Source organism: Apteryx mantelli, chromosome 2 (assembly GCF_036417845.1).
Source record: "Apteryx mantelli isolate bAptMan1 chromosome 2, bAptMan1.hap1, whole genome shotgun sequence".
Classification (NCBI taxonomy): domain Eukaryota; kingdom Metazoa; phylum Chordata; class Aves; order Apterygiformes; family Apterygidae; genus Apteryx; species Apteryx mantelli.
The window spans coordinates 21,264,713-21,287,784 of NC_089979.1; the positions used below are offsets into that span (position 1 = coordinate 21,264,713).

Below are 23,072 nucleotides of genomic sequence, written 5' to 3' on the forward strand. Positions count from 1 at the left end.
GAGCAATGCAAATTTAAAAAGACCCATCAAATTCTACAACCACTGCTCACATAATGCTCATTTATTTAACTCCAGTAAATACCAATTTAAAGACTGGATATCTCAGTCAGAAATTCAGCACTCTACTGTCCTAAAATCAAATTAATTGAAAACAGAAGAAATTCCAATAGCACAAAATATGTTCACAATATTTTCCTCATGCTTCAGATACACTAATGCAAAACAGATAAACTGAAACACTGACTTTGTAACAGTCAACTAGTACAGTGGCATTATTTGCATTGTACTAACCACTGAATTTACATTTAATGATACTATTGTTGCATTAGCATGAGATTTTCTCAGTATGCAACTGTTTGTATACCCAACTCTGACCAGTAAAAAACAACATGTTTTTTGCCTTCTGCAGTATAGTTTAATGAAGCAAGCTGTATTTCTAAGAGTGGGTTTCTTTTACTCTGTAACTAGAAAATGCTTGGCAATTTAACAGTCTCTCTACAGCATAAACATTTACAAAAATGCCAATCATTGTGGCTTCCACATGCATAAAAATATTTAAGATTTCCCTAGTGTGTGGTAAGCTCAGTTCCTTGTCTTGTTCTTGGTACACCCATAGGCTGTTATTATTGAAAGTCCTCCCAGGTTTTCTGTGTCTTATAGCTGGACATAAATATGGTGAGAAGAAGGCTTCTCTAATGTCTTTTGAAAGGTTCCTCTAAGATGACCTTACCTTCAACTCCTTTGAGTTTGTTCTTGCATTCTCTTCAATAAGATACAGGAGATGGCTTCTAGGGTCTTTAAGGTTACGTACAGTACACCTAATCATTAAAACCTTTGTAGATATAAAATCTTTCCCAACACAAGATACAAGCATTATAAAAAAATTATCACAGAGATAGTAAAAAGGCATTTCATGTATTGTATGATTGCCAAAGATGCCTAAATCTGGTTCTGTTTTGGAGTTCTGTAAACTGAGTTCCCCATGCTATGCTGAATAGGGAGTAATAGAGAAACACCTTTTTCATCGTTTAGCTCATTTTAATAATTTAATGCTGAATTAGATAATAGTATTTTAATATAAGTAATGTGTTCCAATGGACAGAATAAACAGAAATTAAAGGAGAGGGAGAGAAGCTGCAAACATTCAAATACTGGGAGATGACATCTCTTCACTAGAACACAACTCAAATAAATGATAACACAAATGATAACTTCAGAATTGTGCAAACATGCCGAGCAAAGCTAAGAGGCCAAAGGCAAACTCTATAGCTTTCTAAAACTAAGCAGAATGTTAAATTCAACATAAGGCCCATTAGCTTCAACAAAATCCAGAGTTCCCCAGGACATTACAACACCATCACTTCATTGTCCCAATTGACTAAAAATGTCAAAGATGCAATCAAATTCTAGTGGAAAAATAATGAAAAGAAGGTTTGAAAAGGGTAATATAGTCTAGGAAAAACTGACAGCAAAAGTACATGTAATATAAGTTTCAAGAAAAATCCACTTTAGATTAAAAAAAAGAGTGAAAGGGGTCAGACAGGTTGAATCCTTCTTAGGTTTTGCTACAAAGAAATTTATTAATCCTTGATGTTAAAATAATAAGGTATCTCTGATCTGTTTTTGCAGTAACCTACACTGTTTGAACCACCAAAGTAAGATGTTGTTACAGTTTTCACTAGAAAGGAACAAAGCCTTTTTTCTTATTAGCAGAAAATGTTATAGAAATTCAATAACATGTTCCCAAAGTTCACCCTACAAATTGAAGAAAATCTTGTTCACAGAGTTACACTAGCATTCTAAAGAAACTTTAAAAGGCAATCATTAAAACAATTTCTGAATCTGTCCCGGTTTACATGAACTTTGTGAAAAAATACAAGAGACATTTTATCTGTGGAGCAGACCTGTTAGAAAATCACTGAATGAAAAAGGGATGAACAAGCTAGAGAGATCTGAAAAGGAATTTTTACTGTGATGAGTTGCAGACTCTCAAACAAGTTATATTTTTTAAATTTCACCTGAACTTACTGGAATCAGACCCTTGCTACCAGATTTTCTACACAACAACAGAATTATTAGTAAACTAAATGTCATTGTATTATGTGTAAAATGTTACTAAAATCACATAGTCTGCTAACCAGCAGTGGGTTCCAAGAAGTCATAGCTAAATAAGGCTTGAACTGTACTGAGAACTTCTGACCAAAGAATAATTCTAAAAATGTTCGCTAAAATTAAGAACGCTACAAAACAGAGCAGACAAAATATCAGTTACAGGAATTTAACAAAAAGCTTGTTTTGCAAATGAATACCGATCATGTCATAATTCTTATACCTAGAGCATGGGACCCCAAACTTTCTAGACCAATTACTCTCAACAATATGTTTCATTTCTCACAAACTTTCATTACTTAAAGGTTTTAAGTAACAAAAATTTCTGCATTGCATTGTTTTATTACGGTCCTGAACTAACAGCAGATCACTCACTGTGAGCTCATGGATCAGTAATAGTGTGAAGACCACAGTTTGGGATTTACTGAACTAAAAAATTTAGGAGAATCAATCAGTACTTTAACATCACAAAGATTTTTCTTCTGGAGTTGGCTCCAAGATAGATACAAGGATCTGTAGGCTGCAGAATAGAAACTGCACAGAAAGGAAAGCACATAATGTTCCTAACAACCTGTAATTTATTCCCTGCAACTTTTTTGTATTAGGAGACTAGATGCTCATACAGAAAGCAGGTAATCATAAATTCTAAAGGCATCTTCCCCATTAGATCCCTTCTGAAATGTGCACTTGAAATTGGCAGTGTTACATTTTATTTTATCATGTACTAACACACACACACACACACACACACACACACACACACAAAAGCAAGATCATATTTAACAGGTCCTGGAATCAGATAAAGATTAGATTTTCAGATTCTATGAACAGTTATATTTGTGTTTAGCTTTCTATCTCAATAAAAGTTCATGCACATTAAGTTAGGAACCTGTAATAGTTTTCAGGAATAAGAATCAAGAAATTTACACACACATAGTTGTGGAAGTTGGCTCACTGAATTTTGTTTTTATTTCCTTAGAGAGACTGGGCTTGAGACGTGAATTTAATGAAGGAGACATAACTGGCTACCAATGCCAGCTTTCAGTTGTTTCTTTGCTTCTCACAGAATCCTTAAGGTTTATATTTGTTTAATTCTCAGATAAATTTGCACCTTTGTATTTCCGTCAAGGCAAAGAAGTTGTATTTAGTAATTTTAAATAGCTTTCTTTCATACTGTCAAATAAATGAGCAGAAAGATGCCTTTAGACTATTAAGGAGAAAACATCTGCCCCTACTCTCGAATTCATCATGTTGCAACAGAAAATGTTACACAAGAATGAGAAGTTAATAAAATTTTTAAAAATCCCGTTTTATCTGGTTTTGGTGAAGTTAAACTAAAATAAGAAGTAATTATGCGTAAGGCCAAACACTAAACCTCAGATGCAAATAAACAGGAGTCATCACTAAGCAATATATCAATATCCCCTAGCAAACATCTAGCAGTTAATTATACTCATTTCACACACTAATGGTTTTGCGCTGCACCTAAAAGTGCCTGCAGCCCCTTTATGAAAAGGAGAGGAAAAAAAAAAGCTGCTGGAAGGGTGAATTTGAACAACAGCGTACTGCTCTTGTTTATAGCTCTTGCAACTGTGAAGTTGTACTTAAATTCTTGCTTGGTAAGTTAGCTAGTAAAACTTTCCTTCCTTAGTTGTAGATCCAGTTATAGAAATCCTTATTTATACTGTTTTTAAGACAAAGAGATGAGTTCTAGATCAACTGAAGTGACACAATCAATTCTCATTTTCTAAAGGGAAAAAGTCCATTGTGAGTTCCTGCAACAAAGCCAGTTTAATTATAGTTCCAGAAGCAACCTATCAGAATCAGGTTAAAAAGAGCCTTTGTAGAACCCAGTCTACACAATTATCCCTAAACAGACTTTTTTCCTGGCATATTAAAATATTAATTTGTATCATTTGTTGATATAACAGTGTGCTAATTCACCTTCAGACTGAAAAATATACTATAATCCAGATACTACTAATCTGCAAGGGTTTCACTGTGCTTTCATTGAAGTTATAGGGCACTTTGCCTTTGACTTCAAGGCCGCTGTGATATAGTAGCCTTTTAAAGCATACTGTACCCCTCCAATCTACATTTCAGTCATAACGTACAGACCTGCTAACCATCTTATCTGTGGTGAATTTTCCAGGGCACAAGCAGCTAATTCTGAGTAAATACTAGATTCAGTCCTGGACATGCAATAGTCATTAAACATACACTAAATTCCCCCTATTTTTGAATACCTGGGTTTCATACAAGGCCATTTTAATGTTTGCTTGATTGCTATGATAATTACCACACCAGTTCTTCTCAGTCCTTCAGGCTATTGCTAGCTCCCTCTTGGTCATTTCCTTGGCAACTGAGAGGCGAAACAGGAAGATTTTACCAATGGACCAACAGAAGTGAATGAAGGGCAGTCACTCATGCAAACTTTCATACACCTCTTCTGCTGAAAAGCTGCTGAAATATAACCTTGTGATTCTTATGGAACTACTGAATTGGGAAGCCGGATTTCCTGTTCAACATATAGATGTCCAGAGCGCTCCTATTAGAAAGGATGATTTTCAAACCATTACATGATACCTTGTTTTCAGTTCCCTTAAGGCTGTTCTTTTGAAGAGGCTTGAGACATTAGAATCTACCATGAAATCATCCATTTTTAATTTTTCTGAGATAAATAACACTCTTTCTAGAAAGCTGTCATTTCTCTAAATTATGCAAATATTCATGATTTTTCAACCAGCATTCTGAAAAGCAACATTGGGAATTGTGGTGTATCCTTCAATGACAGTCCATCAATGTAACAACAAAAGGAAAGCAGAGGCCAGAAGATCTGATATAATACTTATATGCATGTGTCTTCCTTAAATATTACAGTGGGTTTATCTCCTTTTATTTCCACCTAACCATGATGCTAAATGTTTTGTAATTATTTATTACAGACTAGTCATGATCCTGATCCTTGCAGTCAAATAAAAATTTTAACACAATATTTAGAATGTGAATTAAGCATCACACTGTGTTTTAACAGAAAAACAATAAAATTACCATGCCTTTTTTCTACTTCTGTTTAGCCTGCTTGAAGCTAATTATTAAAATAGACTCATAAGAGATTCTACAACAGATATCTCAAAAAAAGGAAATCTAATTTATAGTCATTTTACATATGTAATACAACTTTGACTTTTTAACAACAGGTTAAGGGCAAAGTCAAGAGAATAACCCACATCTTCTGACTCCAGTGCTCCATCTATTTTGCTGTGCTATCTCAGCATTAACAATTTCCTCTCCTACCTTCAAAACAATTACTGAAATACAGTTTCTAGCTAACTAACTATATGAAAAGTCTAGCTTAAGCAAGATAGGTTTTTATCTTTTAACTGAAAAATATGCTAGCAAGTGCCTGTTTTGCAGCTCTCATGAATTAGATGTACTGCAGCAATATCCTGTTTTAAATTCTGACCTTGTTCAATTACAACCATGGGTAAATCTCCTTTGCCTGTGGTTAGCATAAAACATTGATATGTATGACCAAAACCCCCTCAAAATCTTAAAATAAATATAATAAAATCTATTCTCACCTTATTTTAAATTACTCCATTATATTCAGCTGATTGCCCTAAATCCTTGCAAGATTAGAAACTGCCATTTCCTGTTGTGAAAGGAAAAATAACTTACCCACATTATCCTTCACAACAGTGATCTGTGCAGAGGAGATTGAGTCTGAAATAATGTTAGTTTCCAAATACAGTGTTAAAAGTAGTGACATCTACTTTACAGGCCCACAATTCCCATACCAATTTGTATTTCTACAATCACAGTTTCTTAGTTTTAACACTGTTTTTCTCTCCTCTTTTATGGTGTGAAACACCTACATAAAAGTGGGAAATGGTTTATTAGCACCGTTTTTAAGAAGATCTAATGCACAAAGATGCATCTGGAGCAACTCTCTACTGCTATGCAGCCTATTTATTTTTTTCCAAACTTAAATAAACTCATTTGCATGAACAGTGATGTTAGAGATACTGCTCCTATCTGGGACAGATGCGAGACCCAAGAAACAGGTACTGAACATAGACAGCATCTTCCCTCTGAAGGAGACAGACAGCTCCAATTTGCTTCAAATATTACTGATGCATGGCAGAAGGAGAAGCGCTAGCTCACTCATGTAGCATAGACAGTTTCCTCATGTATAAGTAGGTAGGAACACTTGACAGTAGTGGGAATCTAATTGCAGGCACTGAGAAAGGATCCGCCTATGTGACAGAAGAAATGCAAAAGTAGGGCACAAACATAAACAAGAAAACGACAAGTCTGCACCTTTTTTTTCCCCTCTATTAGTTTTTCTTCTTAGCACAATCTTTCCTTCCATTACAGATGCACTATTGTAACTCAGTGAAGGAACAAAATTCCACCAGTAACAAACATGAAGAATGCATTTTTTCTCATTTGCTTGTTCTCTCTGAAAGGTGATGACTGGTCCAAATTTCACTTCCAAACACAGAAAATACTTAATTGAACCATATGCCGCTCTATATGCAAAATTTTGCAGCAGTAGCCAGCACTATATTTTCTACTAAGAAGAAACAGAACCCCTTCTGCACGCATCCAATTGTCTATTGTAAAAATACTATATCCCTTTTTAATCTTGACTTAGTTGTTAAAGAAATGTGATAATCTACTGCTGCATAATGCATCCCTACAAATAATATTTATCAGTATCCAAAAATTATTTATTTTTCAAGTTCAGCCAAAAAGTTCACGTTTCCTGTGAACTCAATGGACTGGGTCAGTACTATCTAACATACTACCTTTTTCACTTTAGATTTAGAGCTACTTATTTCAGGCAGTTGTCTTCTCTTTCTCTGGCTATGCTGATGGTAAAATGAAAAGCCTATAATCTACTCTCTCTTTAACTTATTGAGACTCAACAACATTGCTTTTCTCTTACAGTATTTATCCAATAAGCACACATCTGAAATTGGTTCATTCTTGATAAAATGTGAAAACCAAGCCCTGTGTGACAGCTTGGTTCTGTTCCGCTGTTCTCAGTGTGCTCAGTCTGTTGTGATTATACACCTAACTCACTATAAAGCTCCCTCTGTTTAAGCAATTGGTGATTACCAGGTTTAGTTTGGCTCTCTCAAGTGCAACTTCGGGTTTAATGGTACTCCAACCTAGCAGGATTGTCAGCTGCCTCAACTCTGGAACAAGCTCTTCAAGCCTTTTAAGTGCCACAGTTAATTAAACACCTTTCTCCTAGAAAATACACAGCTATAGAAACATTGGCTTATCAATGATTTTGTAAAGGACAAAAAATTGGTAACACAACTCAGGTTCAGCAAAGGAATTTCTAAAATATGCAAAAGTACTGTTGTCCTAAAAAAGAAAGAAAGCAAAAATGAAAAAGATGGTTAAGTTCCTATGGTAAACAACCTCCTGAAGGTAATTTTATTTGTGAAACTTGTAAAGAAAGCGACGCTCTTTCAGAAACTAAGTTCACTCTCGCCCTCTTATATTCCATTTCTGGGCAAAAATAGCCTTCTTTGTCTAGACAATATACTTTTAAAACTTTTCTACCTGATGTTTCAATGGAAGTTCTCCTTGCTCTAATGCTCCTGTCATTTGCTAGTGGATTTCTGGCCAGAGAGCTGTTCAGGGTAAATGGCATTGCCTAGAGAACATCCATACTGTTCCCAGAGGGAATTAATGCCAATAACACTTCATTTCTCTCTCCCCGTTTCCCACAATGGGCAATAGTTTTCTTGCAGAAAAATGAACTTTTAGAGGCTTAGCAACAATTATATTCAAAATAGGACTGAAATGCAATGTGGTAGCCACATACACACACGCAAAAAAACTCCAAGGAATTTAAACCTTGGTGGAGACCTAGCCATCATGTGGTCATAGTCTGTAACACAATAAAATATTCTTCTACTTGAACCACTGAGAGCACTCAATTCTAAAAGGGTGATTCCACTCTGAAGAGCATCCCTGTGAAAACAGCACCTCAGAGCTCAATGTTTATTGTTCTTCAATGGCTTTTACCAGGTTACAAATAACAAGATTATAAAGAAACCAAAAAAAGACCCTCAGCCTCCCCCAAAGATAATTTTTTGCCTCTCTTTCCAGTTCTCAGCATGGGATCCATAAAGCTGTTTTATTTCTAACATTCTTTCCAGTGATCTTGATCCAGCATGTATATAACAAAGGACAGAAATGGTAAGGATTACCTATCTGGACCTCTGTCCTCATCTGTAAATGTGGACATTAACAATAACCTTTGTTAAAAAATGATGATTTATCTAATAATATTTATGCCCTAAACAAATATTAAAATGAATCTGGAATCCACCCCAAATTCTCCAAGGTCTGGGCAGCTACAAACTCCAGATACATATCTTATTTGAAAAAGTGTCTTTACACACATTTTGAAGGTTAGCAACAGCAGAGAGACTGCAGAAGCAGCTGTGCTCCAAGACTGCTGCAGAAAGTGACCGGGAATATTTGAGAATGCTCTTCGTAAAAAGAAATAAATATTGGAGAGACTGGCCATTTTCAATTTCTACAAACTCATGTTGAATAAAGGATATTTGTTTTTCAGTTGAGGACTAAGTGGCCCTAGCAAAAATAAAACAAATCTGCTCATAAAACTCAATACCAATTTGTCACCTGCTTTTGCTACAGATAGAGCATTATTAGTAAGGGCAGGGATCACATGCCCACATGACTGGTTGTCTAGCATCCAGCACAGTACTAACAGGATGGATTCTGCCACAGTCTGCAAGAGGCTGCAGAAGGGAGACAGGCAAAGGAGCATGGAGAGGCAGCACAGGCAGGCAGCTGCCTCACCTTCAGTTGGACTGTACGCCCCAGCTGAAGGCTACAGCCAGCTTCCCCTGCTGGGTAGATCCAGGCTATATGAAGCTACAAATGATTACACCCCAACTGTTCAACTGTTATTTTTAATTTCTGCTTGTATTAGTGGTTTAATTACTTTTTCAGGTTTTTTAAAGGGTATTCAAGTGCAATATAAAACCTTACCTCTTCAACATAAATCAGTGTTTCATTTGAACTATTTAAGGGTAAAGTATCAGCTGTGTTAACAAAGAATTTGGTTTCAGCAGCTAATCGTTTTGATTGCACAAAAAGAACCTCCACCTTTCATAATATTTTATGTAGTCAGAGGTTAAATTCTTGATTACCTAATCAAATATCTGCATTTTGCAGTGCTTGACTGTATAATTAAAGGTGCAGTACTGAGCTGTAGTGTCCAGGGTCAACAACTAAAAAATTAATTATTTAAGTAATAAGCCCTGGTTGGCTTTCCTAAAACCATTTTTCAGCTGTGAAGTGTTTTTAAACAGATAAAGAAGATGGCTAGGTTATGAAAAAGTTGTATTTTCCCCTGACAGACCTTTCCAGAAGTTTTAAATAGAATATAAGCCTGAGACATCTCAGCAGAACATGTCTATTAAGACTCATATAGGTATAATCAGGAGCACTGTTCAATTATAAGCATGGCATAAGATGATTTTGCCTTTCCAAGCTTTGATATTCCTTGCAAGCTAAACACTATTATCTTCACACACATACAATATTATCATTAAATGTATCTTAATAATGCCCACTATTATGTATCGTGGACATAATTTATCATGTTTTATAAGGTTTTCATTCAGCCAGATATTTAAATACTAAGGATGTAAGTTATCTTATCTAAGTCAATGGCTCTTTTTACAAGGCATAAAGCTGAGAATTTACATGTGGAAATTTTGAAGGTTAGCAACAGCAAATAGACTACACAAGCAACTGTGCTCCAAGGCTGCTGCAGGAGGTCACTGGGAAGACTGAAGATTACTTGTGGAAGGACCCTGTGAAATCCGATGTGAGGGGGAAGGGGAGGGAAAAGAAGGGGGTGGAGAACAGTTTCATATCTGTATCTCACCAAGGGTAGATACTACTAGTCCTTCTTAAGCAAGACTCCAGTTGAATGTAAGGGACATTTTATCTGACTTTCTGAGCAGGGATGAAACATTTGGTCCAAACTGCCTTCCAGTGAACAACACAACAATCCAAGAACAACACAACGACATATTGCATTTGCACCAGGACGGGGAAAGACTTTGCAAATTTCTGAATTTTGCAATTCAGCATAATGGAAAAGCAACCCAAAGGTTCTCTGAATGGTTGAATTATTGCTTTTCTCCTTTCAAACTTCCTACATGGCCACAGAGGTGTTAAGCATGTGTCACTTTACCTGTTTAGAAAGTGGGGAATAGTATCAACCATGTACACCGATAATAGGATTATTTTCTCAATTGAAAATGTAAATACCTTCCCTTTTTCATAATTCTCAAGCACTCGGGTACATAAAAAGCTGTAAGGAGAAACCATACATTGTAGTGCAAAAATGTTCACATTATTTTTACAGGGCCATCTCACAAAGGCATAATTAATTAAACTCATTTATATTTTCAAAGCATCTTAAGATCTTTGAATGATTTAATGACTTTTAATGAACTTTATTCTTTTCCATATTCCAATGTGCCATTAGAACAGAGGAAGCAAATACCTCTGTGCTTGTTTTTCCATTTCTAAAATGTTCTCTTTTTATTTGCCTATCCAAAATGTAAAAAAGATAGTGCATAAAAAAAACAAGCATGACCGAAAAACAGTTGCTATCGTTCATTGTGTTTTACAAAGTGCTGAGTGGAAAGTAGAGGGAAGAAAGGAGGAGAGAAGAGTGGATAAAGTGTTCCAAACAGGGAGAAATTAATGTTTTGTAGTATGTGTGAATCTGTTCTGCAGTTATGAATGCTCTGAAGAGGAAAAATTTCATATCATTCTTAAGGACTGAGAAGAAATCTTACCTATTTAGTATAAATACCAACCTCTCTAAGAAAAAAAAAGTATTTCCAATACAGTGGCTATTTCACACTCTATCACTGTTTACAGCTTACACATGCATAATGTCTTTAAAGAGAAATCTGACTCTGCGCTCTCCTTCGACTAAAGATGCCTGACAGAGATGTGTCGATGTTTCTGTAAAAAAAAGATGTCACATATTCTTGAAAATATCTTTAGACCAACTGCAAAACTTAAGGGTTAAGCTTAGGAAAGAACCTTATGATTCACAATTATGTGAAATAACTAACTCCACCATATCAACATTCCATAGATGCCATATATATCTGCTTATAGATCTGTGTGATGAATCCCATACAAAAAAGCACAAATCCCTTTTATTTGAAAAGAATATGGAGAAGGTGGTATTTGTTTTAAACCAGAGGCTAAGCATAATCCTTATTCTTTGGATAATGATATACATGTCAGCCACGTAGTAAGTGATACTTACCTTCTTGAATTTCCAAATCATATCAGATCTTAAGGCCCTATATCATTCTTTTTAACTTGCAGCAATTTTTTTAGTCTCATTACTTTTCTACAAATGGTGTTTCAAACAGTATAAATAAATATCTTTTCTGTTATATTAGTGCAGTACTAGTATTGTGCACGTATTTTTAAAAGAGCCCTTTTTAAAGACTAAACTAGAGGTTAGTGAGGCCCAATCCGTTAATCACAAAAAATGGCTTATTTCAATTTATTGTCTAGTTTCAATCAAGACCTGGTAAGTAATCATCCATATTATTTTCATTTATATGCTTACACACAGTTATGGCTGTCTGTTGTTATATAAAATGGGCATTTCAGTGTATAAAGTGAAAAATTTTATGGTTTCAGAGCTCCACATGCTCATAAACTTGTACAGTAGGAAACTGAGGAAAGAATTGCAAATATCAAGACGATTTGAAGGAAAAAAGGAACTGGAATAGCAATCTGAGGTCAAACAGCAGATACACTATGCAGAGAAAAAGAATTCCCCAGATTCTAGTTCCCCAGTTCCTCTTGAACTACAGAAGACAGGATTTTCTCTTTAGTAGTACTCTTCTATTCTTTTTAAGTAAGAAGATGGTCAATACACGTTCATCTTTTCCAGTGCACTGCCTGTAACAACCCATTATACACTGGAACATATAGACTGACGATAGAGATACGCTTGCATGCATTTACACTTATTTATTTTTCCTTCATTTGGAAAACATCAATTTTTCTTCTTGTACCCTGAGCAGAAGTGAAATTTGCATTCCGCATCTGTTTAACAACAAGAACAACTTCAGCTTATACAGTTTTGTGACTTTCCCATATATCTTTGTCTGTGTACCACCATTATTTAATTACTACTTGCATAGTGCCTAGGAACAGTGATTACTTTTTAACCGTACCGGCATAACTAGGGAAGAATTAAAATATCTTTTGTATACTCCACAGAAACAGTGATTTTAAAAATCCTCACATCATAATACACTAAAATAAGTGTAACTCAGCCTAGATAAGGGGAATCTGAAGACTGTAACTCAGCAAAATCTAACACTTAACAGCTAAGTCTGATTCAGTGTCTGACATATAATATTTCATAATAAATACATTAGGCCAGACTAATATTTGCCTAATTTTTGACTACACTGAAATCAAAGGCAGTCTGATCACATAATCTGTAAGTACCTGACTAAAAAGCTGTATTTTATTTCTTATAGCTCTCCTAAAGTACTAAAGAACACTTCTGCTGTACAAAGGCTGCACAGCTCATGCCTTAAAGAGTCTGGCTTCCAGTGAGACAGAGAGAGAAAATATAAGGAATAACTGTTAAATAACAATTATTTATATCTCAATGATAGAATTAACCAGCCACATAACAACACTGCATCTCTAAAATGTTGTAAATTTATGATATATAGAGACAATCACAAGTTCACCTACAAATACATAGTTCTAGTTACTTGCAGATATAGGTCTTCAAATGGACTGGAAAAAGGAGGAAAGCGTGACCTTGAGGACAGTGCCTGAATTCTGTCCTTGTCCAGTCTATTTGCTCCTATTGCCATTAACTGAGAAAAAAGGTGTCTTTCCCAAGGTGTTATCTCTCAACAAGAACTCTCATGTGTGTGCCCCAGTGTGACAATATTTTTAAAAAAAGAGCTTGTCTAAAGAGCTTAGCATGTCAAAAATCGTAATAAAATCTTCACTGTAATTTAGTTGTTTCAGTAGGTAACTGGTGCTGACCCATGCTATTTCACTTTATTCCAGCGAAGCAGTTAGTCGCGTTTATGGAACCTCAGTCCATTTTTGAATTACACGTATTTGACTCAGCAGTAGGTTACAGATAGAAAAGTGTATTTTTTTCAAATGGTAAATCTTAAGAGTAATAGCTTTAGCTAGCTGGTACAGTAGGATTAAATTTCTTCAGGAGCTCATCAGCCACAGTTTAGCCCAGTCAAGTTAAATTAAGGTCAGAGGTTCAGGTACAGCTGGCTTTAGCTGATGAGTTCTGGGATAAGCAGTGCAGGTTCACTATTGCTGTAATAGTCCAAGAAAATGTGTAGACAAGCATGTTTCCATTCAGTTTATTTCTACCTATGGGTCAGCTTAGCACACAATACCTTTCGCTTTCTTTTTTAAGTGTGTATCAGTACTCTAATTCATTGTTAAAATACCTTTGCCAGACCTACCTGTGAAGGGCTTACTTTTCTTAACCATTTCTCTGCTACGTTTTGATACCTGCTTCACCTGTTGTGTCTGCAGACAAGCAGGGCATGTTCTGCAGATGCTTCATCCCATATTCTCATTTGAGCTGTTACCAAAACTTCATCAGCCGGGACATGCTTTTGCAAATGGAGAACAGAATGAGGTAGCTAGTGGGACAATGTCTAGGGAGGAACAGTAAAAAAAAAAACAAGAAATGGGAGTACAGTGGAAGGAATAATAAATTTTGAGAGGGAAACTTGAGGAAGCAAAGGGAAAAAGAAGACAGAAGGTTTGGGGACGCAGGGTAATTGTGAAAGCATTCTGGGGGTAGACTATTTGGTAAAATTTTATGAAAAAGGAAGCAAGCAGAGATAATGGAGGAAAATGGGGAATAGAAAAAGGAAAGGAGAAAAAGAAAAAAAACAGGAAGCCATAGTAAGCTTTTTAATATTTTAGAACAAGTTCACCTTAGTCAGCAATTTCTAGGTATAACAATGAAAAAATAGGTATGTCTATTAAACTAAAAGCTTTTCAAATCTTTGAATGAGGAGAAGGCAAAAACTTTTCTGCATCTTTGAACTTATAATATTGCCTTCACCTCCTTACAGGTAAGTATGTTAGTTGACTTCAGTTGATGCATGCTGTTTCACCAAAGGAGACTACTGAAAGGAAGGCCATGGGGGTTCCCTTGGAAAAATAACTTCCCTACCTAGACGCAAAAATTTTCTCCATTCACAAGAAATTCTCCTCAAGACCCTTCTCAAAAGTCATCAGTCACACAGAACTATGTAATATTAATTGCAAATTAAAACAACAGATAAAAACAAAACTAGTTGATGAAAACAGTAATGGAGAACTTCTTACAAAGCTTTTTTCCCTTCTCTGAAATTTTAATACATTTCTGTTGAAAGGAATGAAATCAAGCAAAAAAATAAAAAATTTGTTTCTAATGGCAGGTTTTGTTAGCTAGACATTTGTTCCATTTTCCACAACAGCCACGGCAAGTGGGTATCAAGTTACTTAATACTCTGTAAACTATCAAAACCAGACAACTTGTTGAAATACCTTCCTGGTAAGGTATTCAAGCTGGTGCAGGCATTAAAAAATAGAAAAAAGCAAACACAGAAAAACTAAGAATATCATAAAGCAACCTATTTTTGGCTCCCTACTTATAAAAATCCTGACTAGTAATCATATTCTGAACAATCAAAAATAAACATGAGAAGATAATTCTGGAAGATTAAAACAGTCAGAGAAGTGCTATCTAACAGAATTAAATAAAATTCTGCAGCTGCAGTCACTTATACTGAGCTAGTACAAGCATTTCAAGATACAGACATTGAACATAAAAACTCAATACAAAATCAGAGTGTGGAATAAAAACATACCATTTGTACAAAGACAATGTTATTTTCTCCTAACAGTATTCACACACATTTTAGATTTCAATGGACATACAAGAAAAGAAAAAGATCTGAATACCTCAATGAGAGAGTTTACCAAAATCAATATTTAATTCAGCCACCAGAAGATGATAAATTTTATATAAATGATTGCTCAGGTTTTGAGCAAATGCTCAGTCAGCATTTACATTCACTCACAGAAAAATGCAAAATATAGTGGGCATCAGCATCAGCCAAGAGTTTAGCTTACCACAGACCATATGGAAGGATGTCCCAATAGATTCTGTATCTTGTACTGGCATGGCATCTGCTGTACATAGTAACACTTTATCTGATGTAATAAGGCCTTCTGCTCTCAGCTATTCTAAGTTATAAAACAAATGATTAAGTGATTTCACCATGAGCAGCCTTATGATAAACAGCGAGGTGGGATGAATATAATGGAGTTATCATTCCACATGCCAGGCAGTTTGTGACACAATATATCAAGAGTTACAGCTAAAGTTTCTCCTTTTGTTAGAGGATTGTATCTTTTTAAAAAGTACCTAAAAATGGTAACTTGCAAACTGAGTGGAGGCTCCTTGGAGCTCTTTGGTTTCTTACATTGCTTATGCCTGTGGATAAATGTATTCAATGAAAATATAATAAAATTGATGTAAACCACATGTTATCAACAAATGGCTATCATACTTTGAAATTATTCTGTTAGCTAGAATGTGACAATGTAAACAGCACCATCCACAACTTCCAGACTATAAATCCAGAATGTGTTCACAGTAGTGCACCTTCAACAAATACTAAGAGAGCACAGACAGACTTTAGAAACCTGTGCCATGAGAAGCTTAGAAGAGCTACAATCTTTAGAGTAGAGGACCTTCCAACAGGATAGGTGCTTCCTATACGCATCCCTTTCCTATTATGTCATTGTTAACAAAGTTAACAGAAATGCTGCTGACACCCACTATGGACAGAAAGGTGGGAAAATATCATGAGAAAGTTGCTTTCCAGCAAAGTCCCTGTCTCAGTCATGAACCACAGAAGGATGACATCATAAAAATTTGCTCCAATAAACCAAATATCAACATTCCATTTTCACAGATGCTTTGCCACCAAATACAGTCTTTAATATTTTCTAGCAGTAGATTACGTATCTAAATACACAAAGAGAGAGAATACGAATGCCATAAAATTAAGGAAGAATGACATGCATTCATCTCCCTAATCTTCCACAAAAAAAGGATATTGAAACTACCCATCACCAGTCTAGATTTACTCAAAGGAATGGAGACACAAAAGAATAAATTCATCCATTATCTCTAGAATTCATGGGAGCCTTCATCACAAAAAAAAAAAGTGGAGAAAAAAAAACATCAGAAGTTCATGTTCTTGTCTAAATGAGACTAGTAAGAAACAAGGCCATTGAAGCTTTTTTTTTTTTCTTACAACTTTACCTCATTTATCTGACTCAAAATTTTTAAATTCAAAAATCAGTAGCAAATGAGTCAATCAGAATACACTTCAAAATGAGTAGAAATTCCTTCTGAAATCGAATCCTTCATTTCAGTTAGGAAGAATGAAGACCTGACCCTGACTTCCAACTGGAAAACTTGCTGACTGGTCTCTTTCTCCTTTTTTGTTTCATTTGACTAACAATTCTAGCCTAGACTTGAGACACATTTCATAATTAAAATTTCATTGTTTAAATACACCTTCATAAAATGTTTCTGTTTTACAAGTTAGCATTTTCCAATACAAGCCAATCCCTAAAAAATCTCTATCCAGCTTGGCCTGTCCTATGTTAAGAGCACTGAGCAGGGAATGCTCTCACTGAAATCATAAAACCACAGCATATTAAAAATGTTTTCAGAATGCTCTGTCTTCTAGGAGTTAACTTACACTGTCTGAGTTCAAAATGATAGTTGTAATAACAGCTACTGATAGAGCTAGTCCAAGACTGGACCACATTGGAGATTAATTTCTGAGATTTCTTCAGTGATGTCATTATTCTCACATACCAGGGATTAATCAATGACATTAGTCACTTGTTTTATTACAACCTCAATCTTAGTACTATGTCTGCTTATAAACATTCTCTACTGATGTGTGAAGACCTCTTTGACCAAGCTGTGTTCCATCAAATACTTGTAAAAAATGTATCTTCTCAGAATGTTAAGAGATGGATTACCCAGAACACTAGAAAGTCAAACTTCATATTTCTTTTCCTTAAATATTTTTATCTTTCAAACCCTTGACTCTCTAATCGTATCTCTTACACATAAAAAATGCATCTCAAGCTACAGTAATCTAATCCTGTTTAAGCAGGGGGATTTTCTTCCGAGTTTTCTCATTACCTGTAAAATGTGTGTATTTTCCGGCTTCATACACTGGCTTCAAATAAAGATAGGCCTAGAACATATTACACCTTTTTACCCCCAGGATTGCCTTTGACTAACATACTGCATAGATATCAGAATTTATTTTCTCTATGATACACATCAACCTAGTAGACTATCTCCTATCCTCTGTTTTAGAGAAAATCCAGCCCAACTGCACTGGCTATAAAAGAAATCCTCTAACTTTATACTAGTACAAACAACAGTAGAATTTGCTCAGAACCTACCTATCAGATTTGGTTTCTGGGGAGATTTTAAAACTCCAGGATGCCTAATTTGCAAAGCTCCACAAACCTCAACAGGGATAATGGGTCCTGAGCACTTTGCACACAAAATTATGTCATCTGTAAACATTTGTAGTAGCAGAACCTGAGGTAAGTGATCAGCCCTCAGTGAGGTTCTTGGGGAATGTTCTTTTAGATTTTAGTGCTAACATTCCACCTAAATTTCCCTTTGGATGCTACAATGCTGTTTAGATATTTTCCTAAAAGAGATTATACATAAGGAAGATGTTTTCGTGTTTTAAAGCATTTTATGTTACATACTGTGGATTTTTTAATATTGCTAAAGCATCTAGTGAGTCAGTAGTTCCTTCCTGCTTGAAAACTGCCTCTTGTTTCCTAATTCTCTTCATGCAGTACAGCCATTCCATAACTAATCATCAGTAATGAAACAGTAATATGTCTTCCTTCATAAGAACAACTGCCAACTCAGTTGGTATCTAAAGGGATCAAATACAATCTTTTAATAACACGTCTTAGTTTAATTTTCTAGCAAGTCAAGCCAAATGAAACACATTCAGACAGCAAATATGATTATCACGAAATAGGGAGGTCAGTCTTTTCCATTCCAGCCACTGATACAGAGCTCTCATCCAAGTTTGCAGTGTGAACATAGGTCTTCAAATGTTTTGGTCTAAACTCAGAAGTAATTACGTAAGAGAAGTCAATTCCAGAATCTTATTTGTTGGGATTGCCTTTTCATTTTGAACAGAATTCTCTAGGTCTCTTTGTCCTATTTGGACTTTTTTGATAAATCCTGTTCCCTGTAATTCCTGATTCCAAGCATGACTAACTCATTCCAGCTTTGATTCCAAAGGAGGATAAATACATTCAGTGATGGGCCTAAGAGGCAGAATGCTAAGCATTGCAGAAACCCCCCAGCCTTATTCCCTAACACTGTCACTGCTGTATGTGAATGAAGTCAAACCGTAAGTCAATGGCGTCAGTTATTGAAGAACTAATTACACTGGTCCCTAGCTGGAGGTAGATCAGAACCTCTTGGCTAAGGAGTAAGAAGAACAGAGGAAGAGAGAATAACAAAGAGGGAGAAGAAAGAAATTAGCCAACTTGAGACAGAGGAAATGAATCATTCAGATTTTTCCAACAACCAGGGACACACATCAGGCTTCTACTACTCCTTCCCCATAGGTGGTATTTGCTTGCAAGATCCAGCACAGGGAGGCATGGTCAGGAGTCTCTCCTTGTATTTAACGCAGTAGGCCAGGTAAAAGTGTATTTTACAGGTTATGGAGAAGGAGCTTGGTATCAGGCTGATCCCAGGAGATGCCCTGGTTCTCCTCACATGAGCGACAGGATCGGGGGCAGAAAAAGGGCTGGTTTAGAATAGCTGCATCCAACACCCCCTCATCCCCATAGATACTGTGCAACCTCCCAATAACTTGCCGTGATAATTCTCGACTTTCTAAGAGAAAATGGGAACTAAAAACACAGCACAAACAGTGGAAGAGTTGACATTTGTTTTAATACTGTTGAAGGCTGGGATTAACCACCCCATTCCTTTTGGCTCACTCAGTGATAATCAAGGGCCCAGTCATACTGCTGTGGAAAGATGGGAAGGTACAGCCTGGTGGAGACAGGAGAGCGTGGCAGCAGAAAGCAGTAGGACACACAAACACAGAAAATGGTTTTAATGAAAACAAACTCCTACTCTTCTTCTTGTTTTTAACTATTTGCCTGAATTTCCATGCAGATTGGCTCTGAGCAGAGATGCTCTTGTTCTATAGAAGCCATGAACTGAATTCTGAGGGTACCTCAGCAGTATACAATGGTGCATATAGAGTTGCACAAGGTAGCTCAAAAACTAGAGGCAGTATAGTTGTATTACAGAAGTTGTCTGCCATAGCTAATTAGACCAACCACTGCATCATGTTGCGGAAACATACTCCAGAAGACTTAGAGAAATCTGACATCAGTTTTCTCTTAGATTATTATTTTCAAAATGGTGTATCTTTTGCTGAACCTAGACTGCTTCGTGCCTTTTGACACACTCTGGATGCTAAGCTTCTCATCTGAACTGACTCAGAACCCCCAAACCAATCCCTTCATTTGCTGGAACCCTGGCCACTATCACAGCCTCTTGATATCTTACTGGCTAAGCTTCACGCTATTTTGTGAAGCACTTCATAGGTATCAGCAAATATCGATTGTCAAGTTCTGTTCCAGGCAAATGCCCAAATTGCAACATGCTCCAATAGTGGACCTTGAATGAAGTAAAACTCTTGAAGCTGTCTCACTCTTACAGAAACTGATCTTTGTAACAGAAGCTTATTTCACCTGCAATAATTTCCCACATCTTCCTACTCTGCATTTTACCAAGAAATCTATTAACTGTTTGTAATCCCCAGAAGTCCAACAGTTTTACAAACAGTTTTACAGAGTACTTGCTTTTCAGAAAAAGAAAAAACAGTTGTTACTCATATCCTTTACCTGGAGGCTTCTCCTACATTCTACACCAAGTAGTTCAGCTTCAAAAGCTGTGCTTTCTCGCTTTGATCGGAAAGTGTACTCCAGTAGTCTGAGGAGCACTTTACACTGCAGGGTGGATGAATTTACCCGTTTGCATTTCAATAATGTCTACTCTGACATTAGGAAGTTCTTCTTTGGTAAGTTTTCAGTAGGTCTGAAAACAATATCTTCAAATTTGTATCCTAGGTCAACTGGATTATGGAAAAAGATGCACCTCTTCACAGGCATACTTTTCTCCTGACTATTCAATTTTTGTTCTTCATCCAAATACTGTCCAAAAATGTCAAATGCCTAGATAGGGCATCAGCATTATCATGTTTGTGCCCATGCCTGCTTTAACTATATAATCAATTATAGCATTTCAGATTTTTTCTGACCACCCAGCCCCTCAAGATTCCTGACCCAAAAAAATCTACTGGAGGGACATAATCTATCCTGAATAGAAATTGTGAATTGTGAAAAACAGAACAAAAATGTTATTTAAAGTAATCACAAGTACAAGGTTGTGTAATTATTCCTCTCTGTACAAATTACACTTCTGCTATTATAATCCACTACCTTCTTAAGACACTGATATGCTTATGTACTGTTCTTAGACTGTGAGGACTGCCATATATGCTCAACTTCAGGAATTCTGAAACACGAGTAGCCTAAAACTAGAGAAACTACATGAGCTATTAATGTCTGAGAAGGAAAAATCACACTCTGATGACTATTGGAAGTTTTCCTTTCTCACTTAGCCTGTGTAGTGTCTCTGCAATATTGGTTTGGAAATATTAACTCAGCAGAACAGGAGGAGGACCCTGCAAAACTTTTAATATCCTAAAAAGAATGGTAAACTAGCCATTTTCATACAATCTTAGTTATTTCAGAAGAAATGCTGACCTGACTGACTTACAGTCCTCTTTTAAAATAATTCTCTTCTCTTTGGATTCAGTTTCTGATTGATAGCAGTTCATCACAGATTTCAGTTTATCACAGACTACTTGCCACATACTTTAAAAATCTCAGCATGTACAAGAATATGTTGCCAGGACAACAAACAATATGTTGACTATTACTGCTGCTAAAGATATGTTGAAACTCCCACCTCTCTGTTTTAATGTTCTCTCTTTGCTTCTCCATCTGAGCCACCACCTTCTCCACCAAGACCCAATCACTGCCCAACATACTGCTCTGACAAAGTTCCTCCACACACAACCTTTCAATTTCTGAGCAGTTTTGCACTGCCTTTGTTTCAGACAGATACCAATGCTTATAACATATAACTGTCATAAATGACAGCTGAGTGCAGCTAACAGAGGCAGCGAACAGACGCAGCAGTTTGCGCAGCAGTGTCTGGGCTCTGACTAGAATTTTTGAGGACCTTGTTGGAAGTTGCGGGGGCTTTCTGGGACCCCTGAGGAACTAGAGGGTGATTGCTGCTAACAGGAAAGGGGAGCTAGGCAAGGACAAGTACAGGAGGCCTTAACTTCTCCTGGGAGAAGTTCTAGCTAGGTGTAGCTGCCGCTAATGAGCTCTCTTGGTTGCCCCTGATCAGAGGGAGTTGGGGTCTTTGATCCAGGTAGGCCCTGATTAGGGTGGGTCAAGCACCCTGTGAGTCAGTGCTGGGGAGAGACCTATATAAGAGCCAGGCCTAGAGTGCAGCTAACAGAGGCAGTGAACAGATACAGGATTTGTGTGGCAGTTTGTGTAGAAGGGTGCAAGAAGTCACCTGCATTTCCAATCCCAGCAGTGTATGCTTCCTCAGGCATGGTCATGACATGCTGCAGAGCACATTCCCCAGTAGCTATTGGAGTTGCTGCATCAGCTGTGTCAGAGCCTTTGACCCAGACAGACCCTCTGACAGCTGATGCAGCTCTATAGGTCTCAGGCTGCAGGGAGTGCTTGGGGCCTCTCCAGGAGGCCTGGGCTGGCAGTCAGCTCTCCTGCAGGAGCTGTGCTGCTGTTGACGAGTTGTGTCCTCAGGTAAGGGAGTTACAGGAGGAAGTCAGTAGGCTGCGCAGCATCCGAGAAGCGGAGCAAGAGATAGACAGGGTATTCTCGGAGACTGTGCAGCTTTGGGAGTTCCAACCCCCCACAGCAGTGGAGTTGCCGGAGGGCTCTGTGCCGTGTGAAACGGTACATCATAACATCGTAGATGAAGGTTGGAAACTGGTCACTGCTCGTGGGAGGAGAAAGGCTCCTACTCCTCCCGAAGACTTGCAGCTGAAGAACAGGTTTAGTGCCCTCCAGGATGAGGAGGAGATGGGCATGGCTGCAAGCAAAGTACCTGGGACAACAGACCCTGTGCCCTGCCGGAACGCCCGGAAGAAGCGGCGGGTGATTGGTGTGGGGGACTCCCTGCTGCAGGGGACAGAGGCACCTATCTGCTGACCTGACCTCTTGTCTAGAGAGGTTTGTTGCCTGCCAGGGCTCAAATACGAGATGTCATACAAAGACTGCCAAGGCTTGTCCACACTTTGGACTATTACCCTCTGCTGCTCTTCCGTGTAGGCACTAATGATACCAAGGGCAAACTGGAAACCATCAAACAGGATTTCAGAGTTCTGGGGATGGTAGTCAAGGATCTGGGAGCCCAGGTCATTTTCTCCTCAATCCTGCCAGTGAGGGGAAAGGATGGCAGGAGGAGCAGACAGATTTTCCAAGTTAACAACTGGCTGCGCCGCTGGTGTTGGCAACAGGGTTTTGTTTTCTATGACTGCGGGACCCTGTTTGAAGATCGACAACTGATGGCGAGAGATGGGATCCACCTCACTAAGCGGGGCACGCATGTCTTTGCCAACATGTTGGCCAGCCTGGTAAGGAGG

The 23,072-nt window shown here is 37.3% G+C and overlaps 1 protein-coding gene across 4 annotated transcripts in view; it reads right to left on the reverse strand.

The window, feature by feature from the left end:
* The window catches only part of MMP16 (matrix metallopeptidase 16), a 202,164-nt gene that overhangs the window by 142,913 nt on the left and 36,179 nt on the right, over nt 1-23,072 (reverse strand). The window contains exon 1 of one of the 4 annotated variants that reach the window (XM_013956915.1): nt 15,352-15,431. The exons of 2 other annotated variants lie outside the window; for them this stretch is intronic. In XM_013956915.1, the coding sequence (XP_013812369.1) occupies nt 15,352-15,408 (57 nt within the window). In that variant the 5' untranslated portion in view covers nt 15,409-15,431. Of the gene's footprint in view, nt 1-13,682; nt 13,744-15,351; nt 15,432-23,072 lie in introns of those variants that run through there. One more of the 4 variants, XM_013956916.1, reaches the window with a different exon arrangement.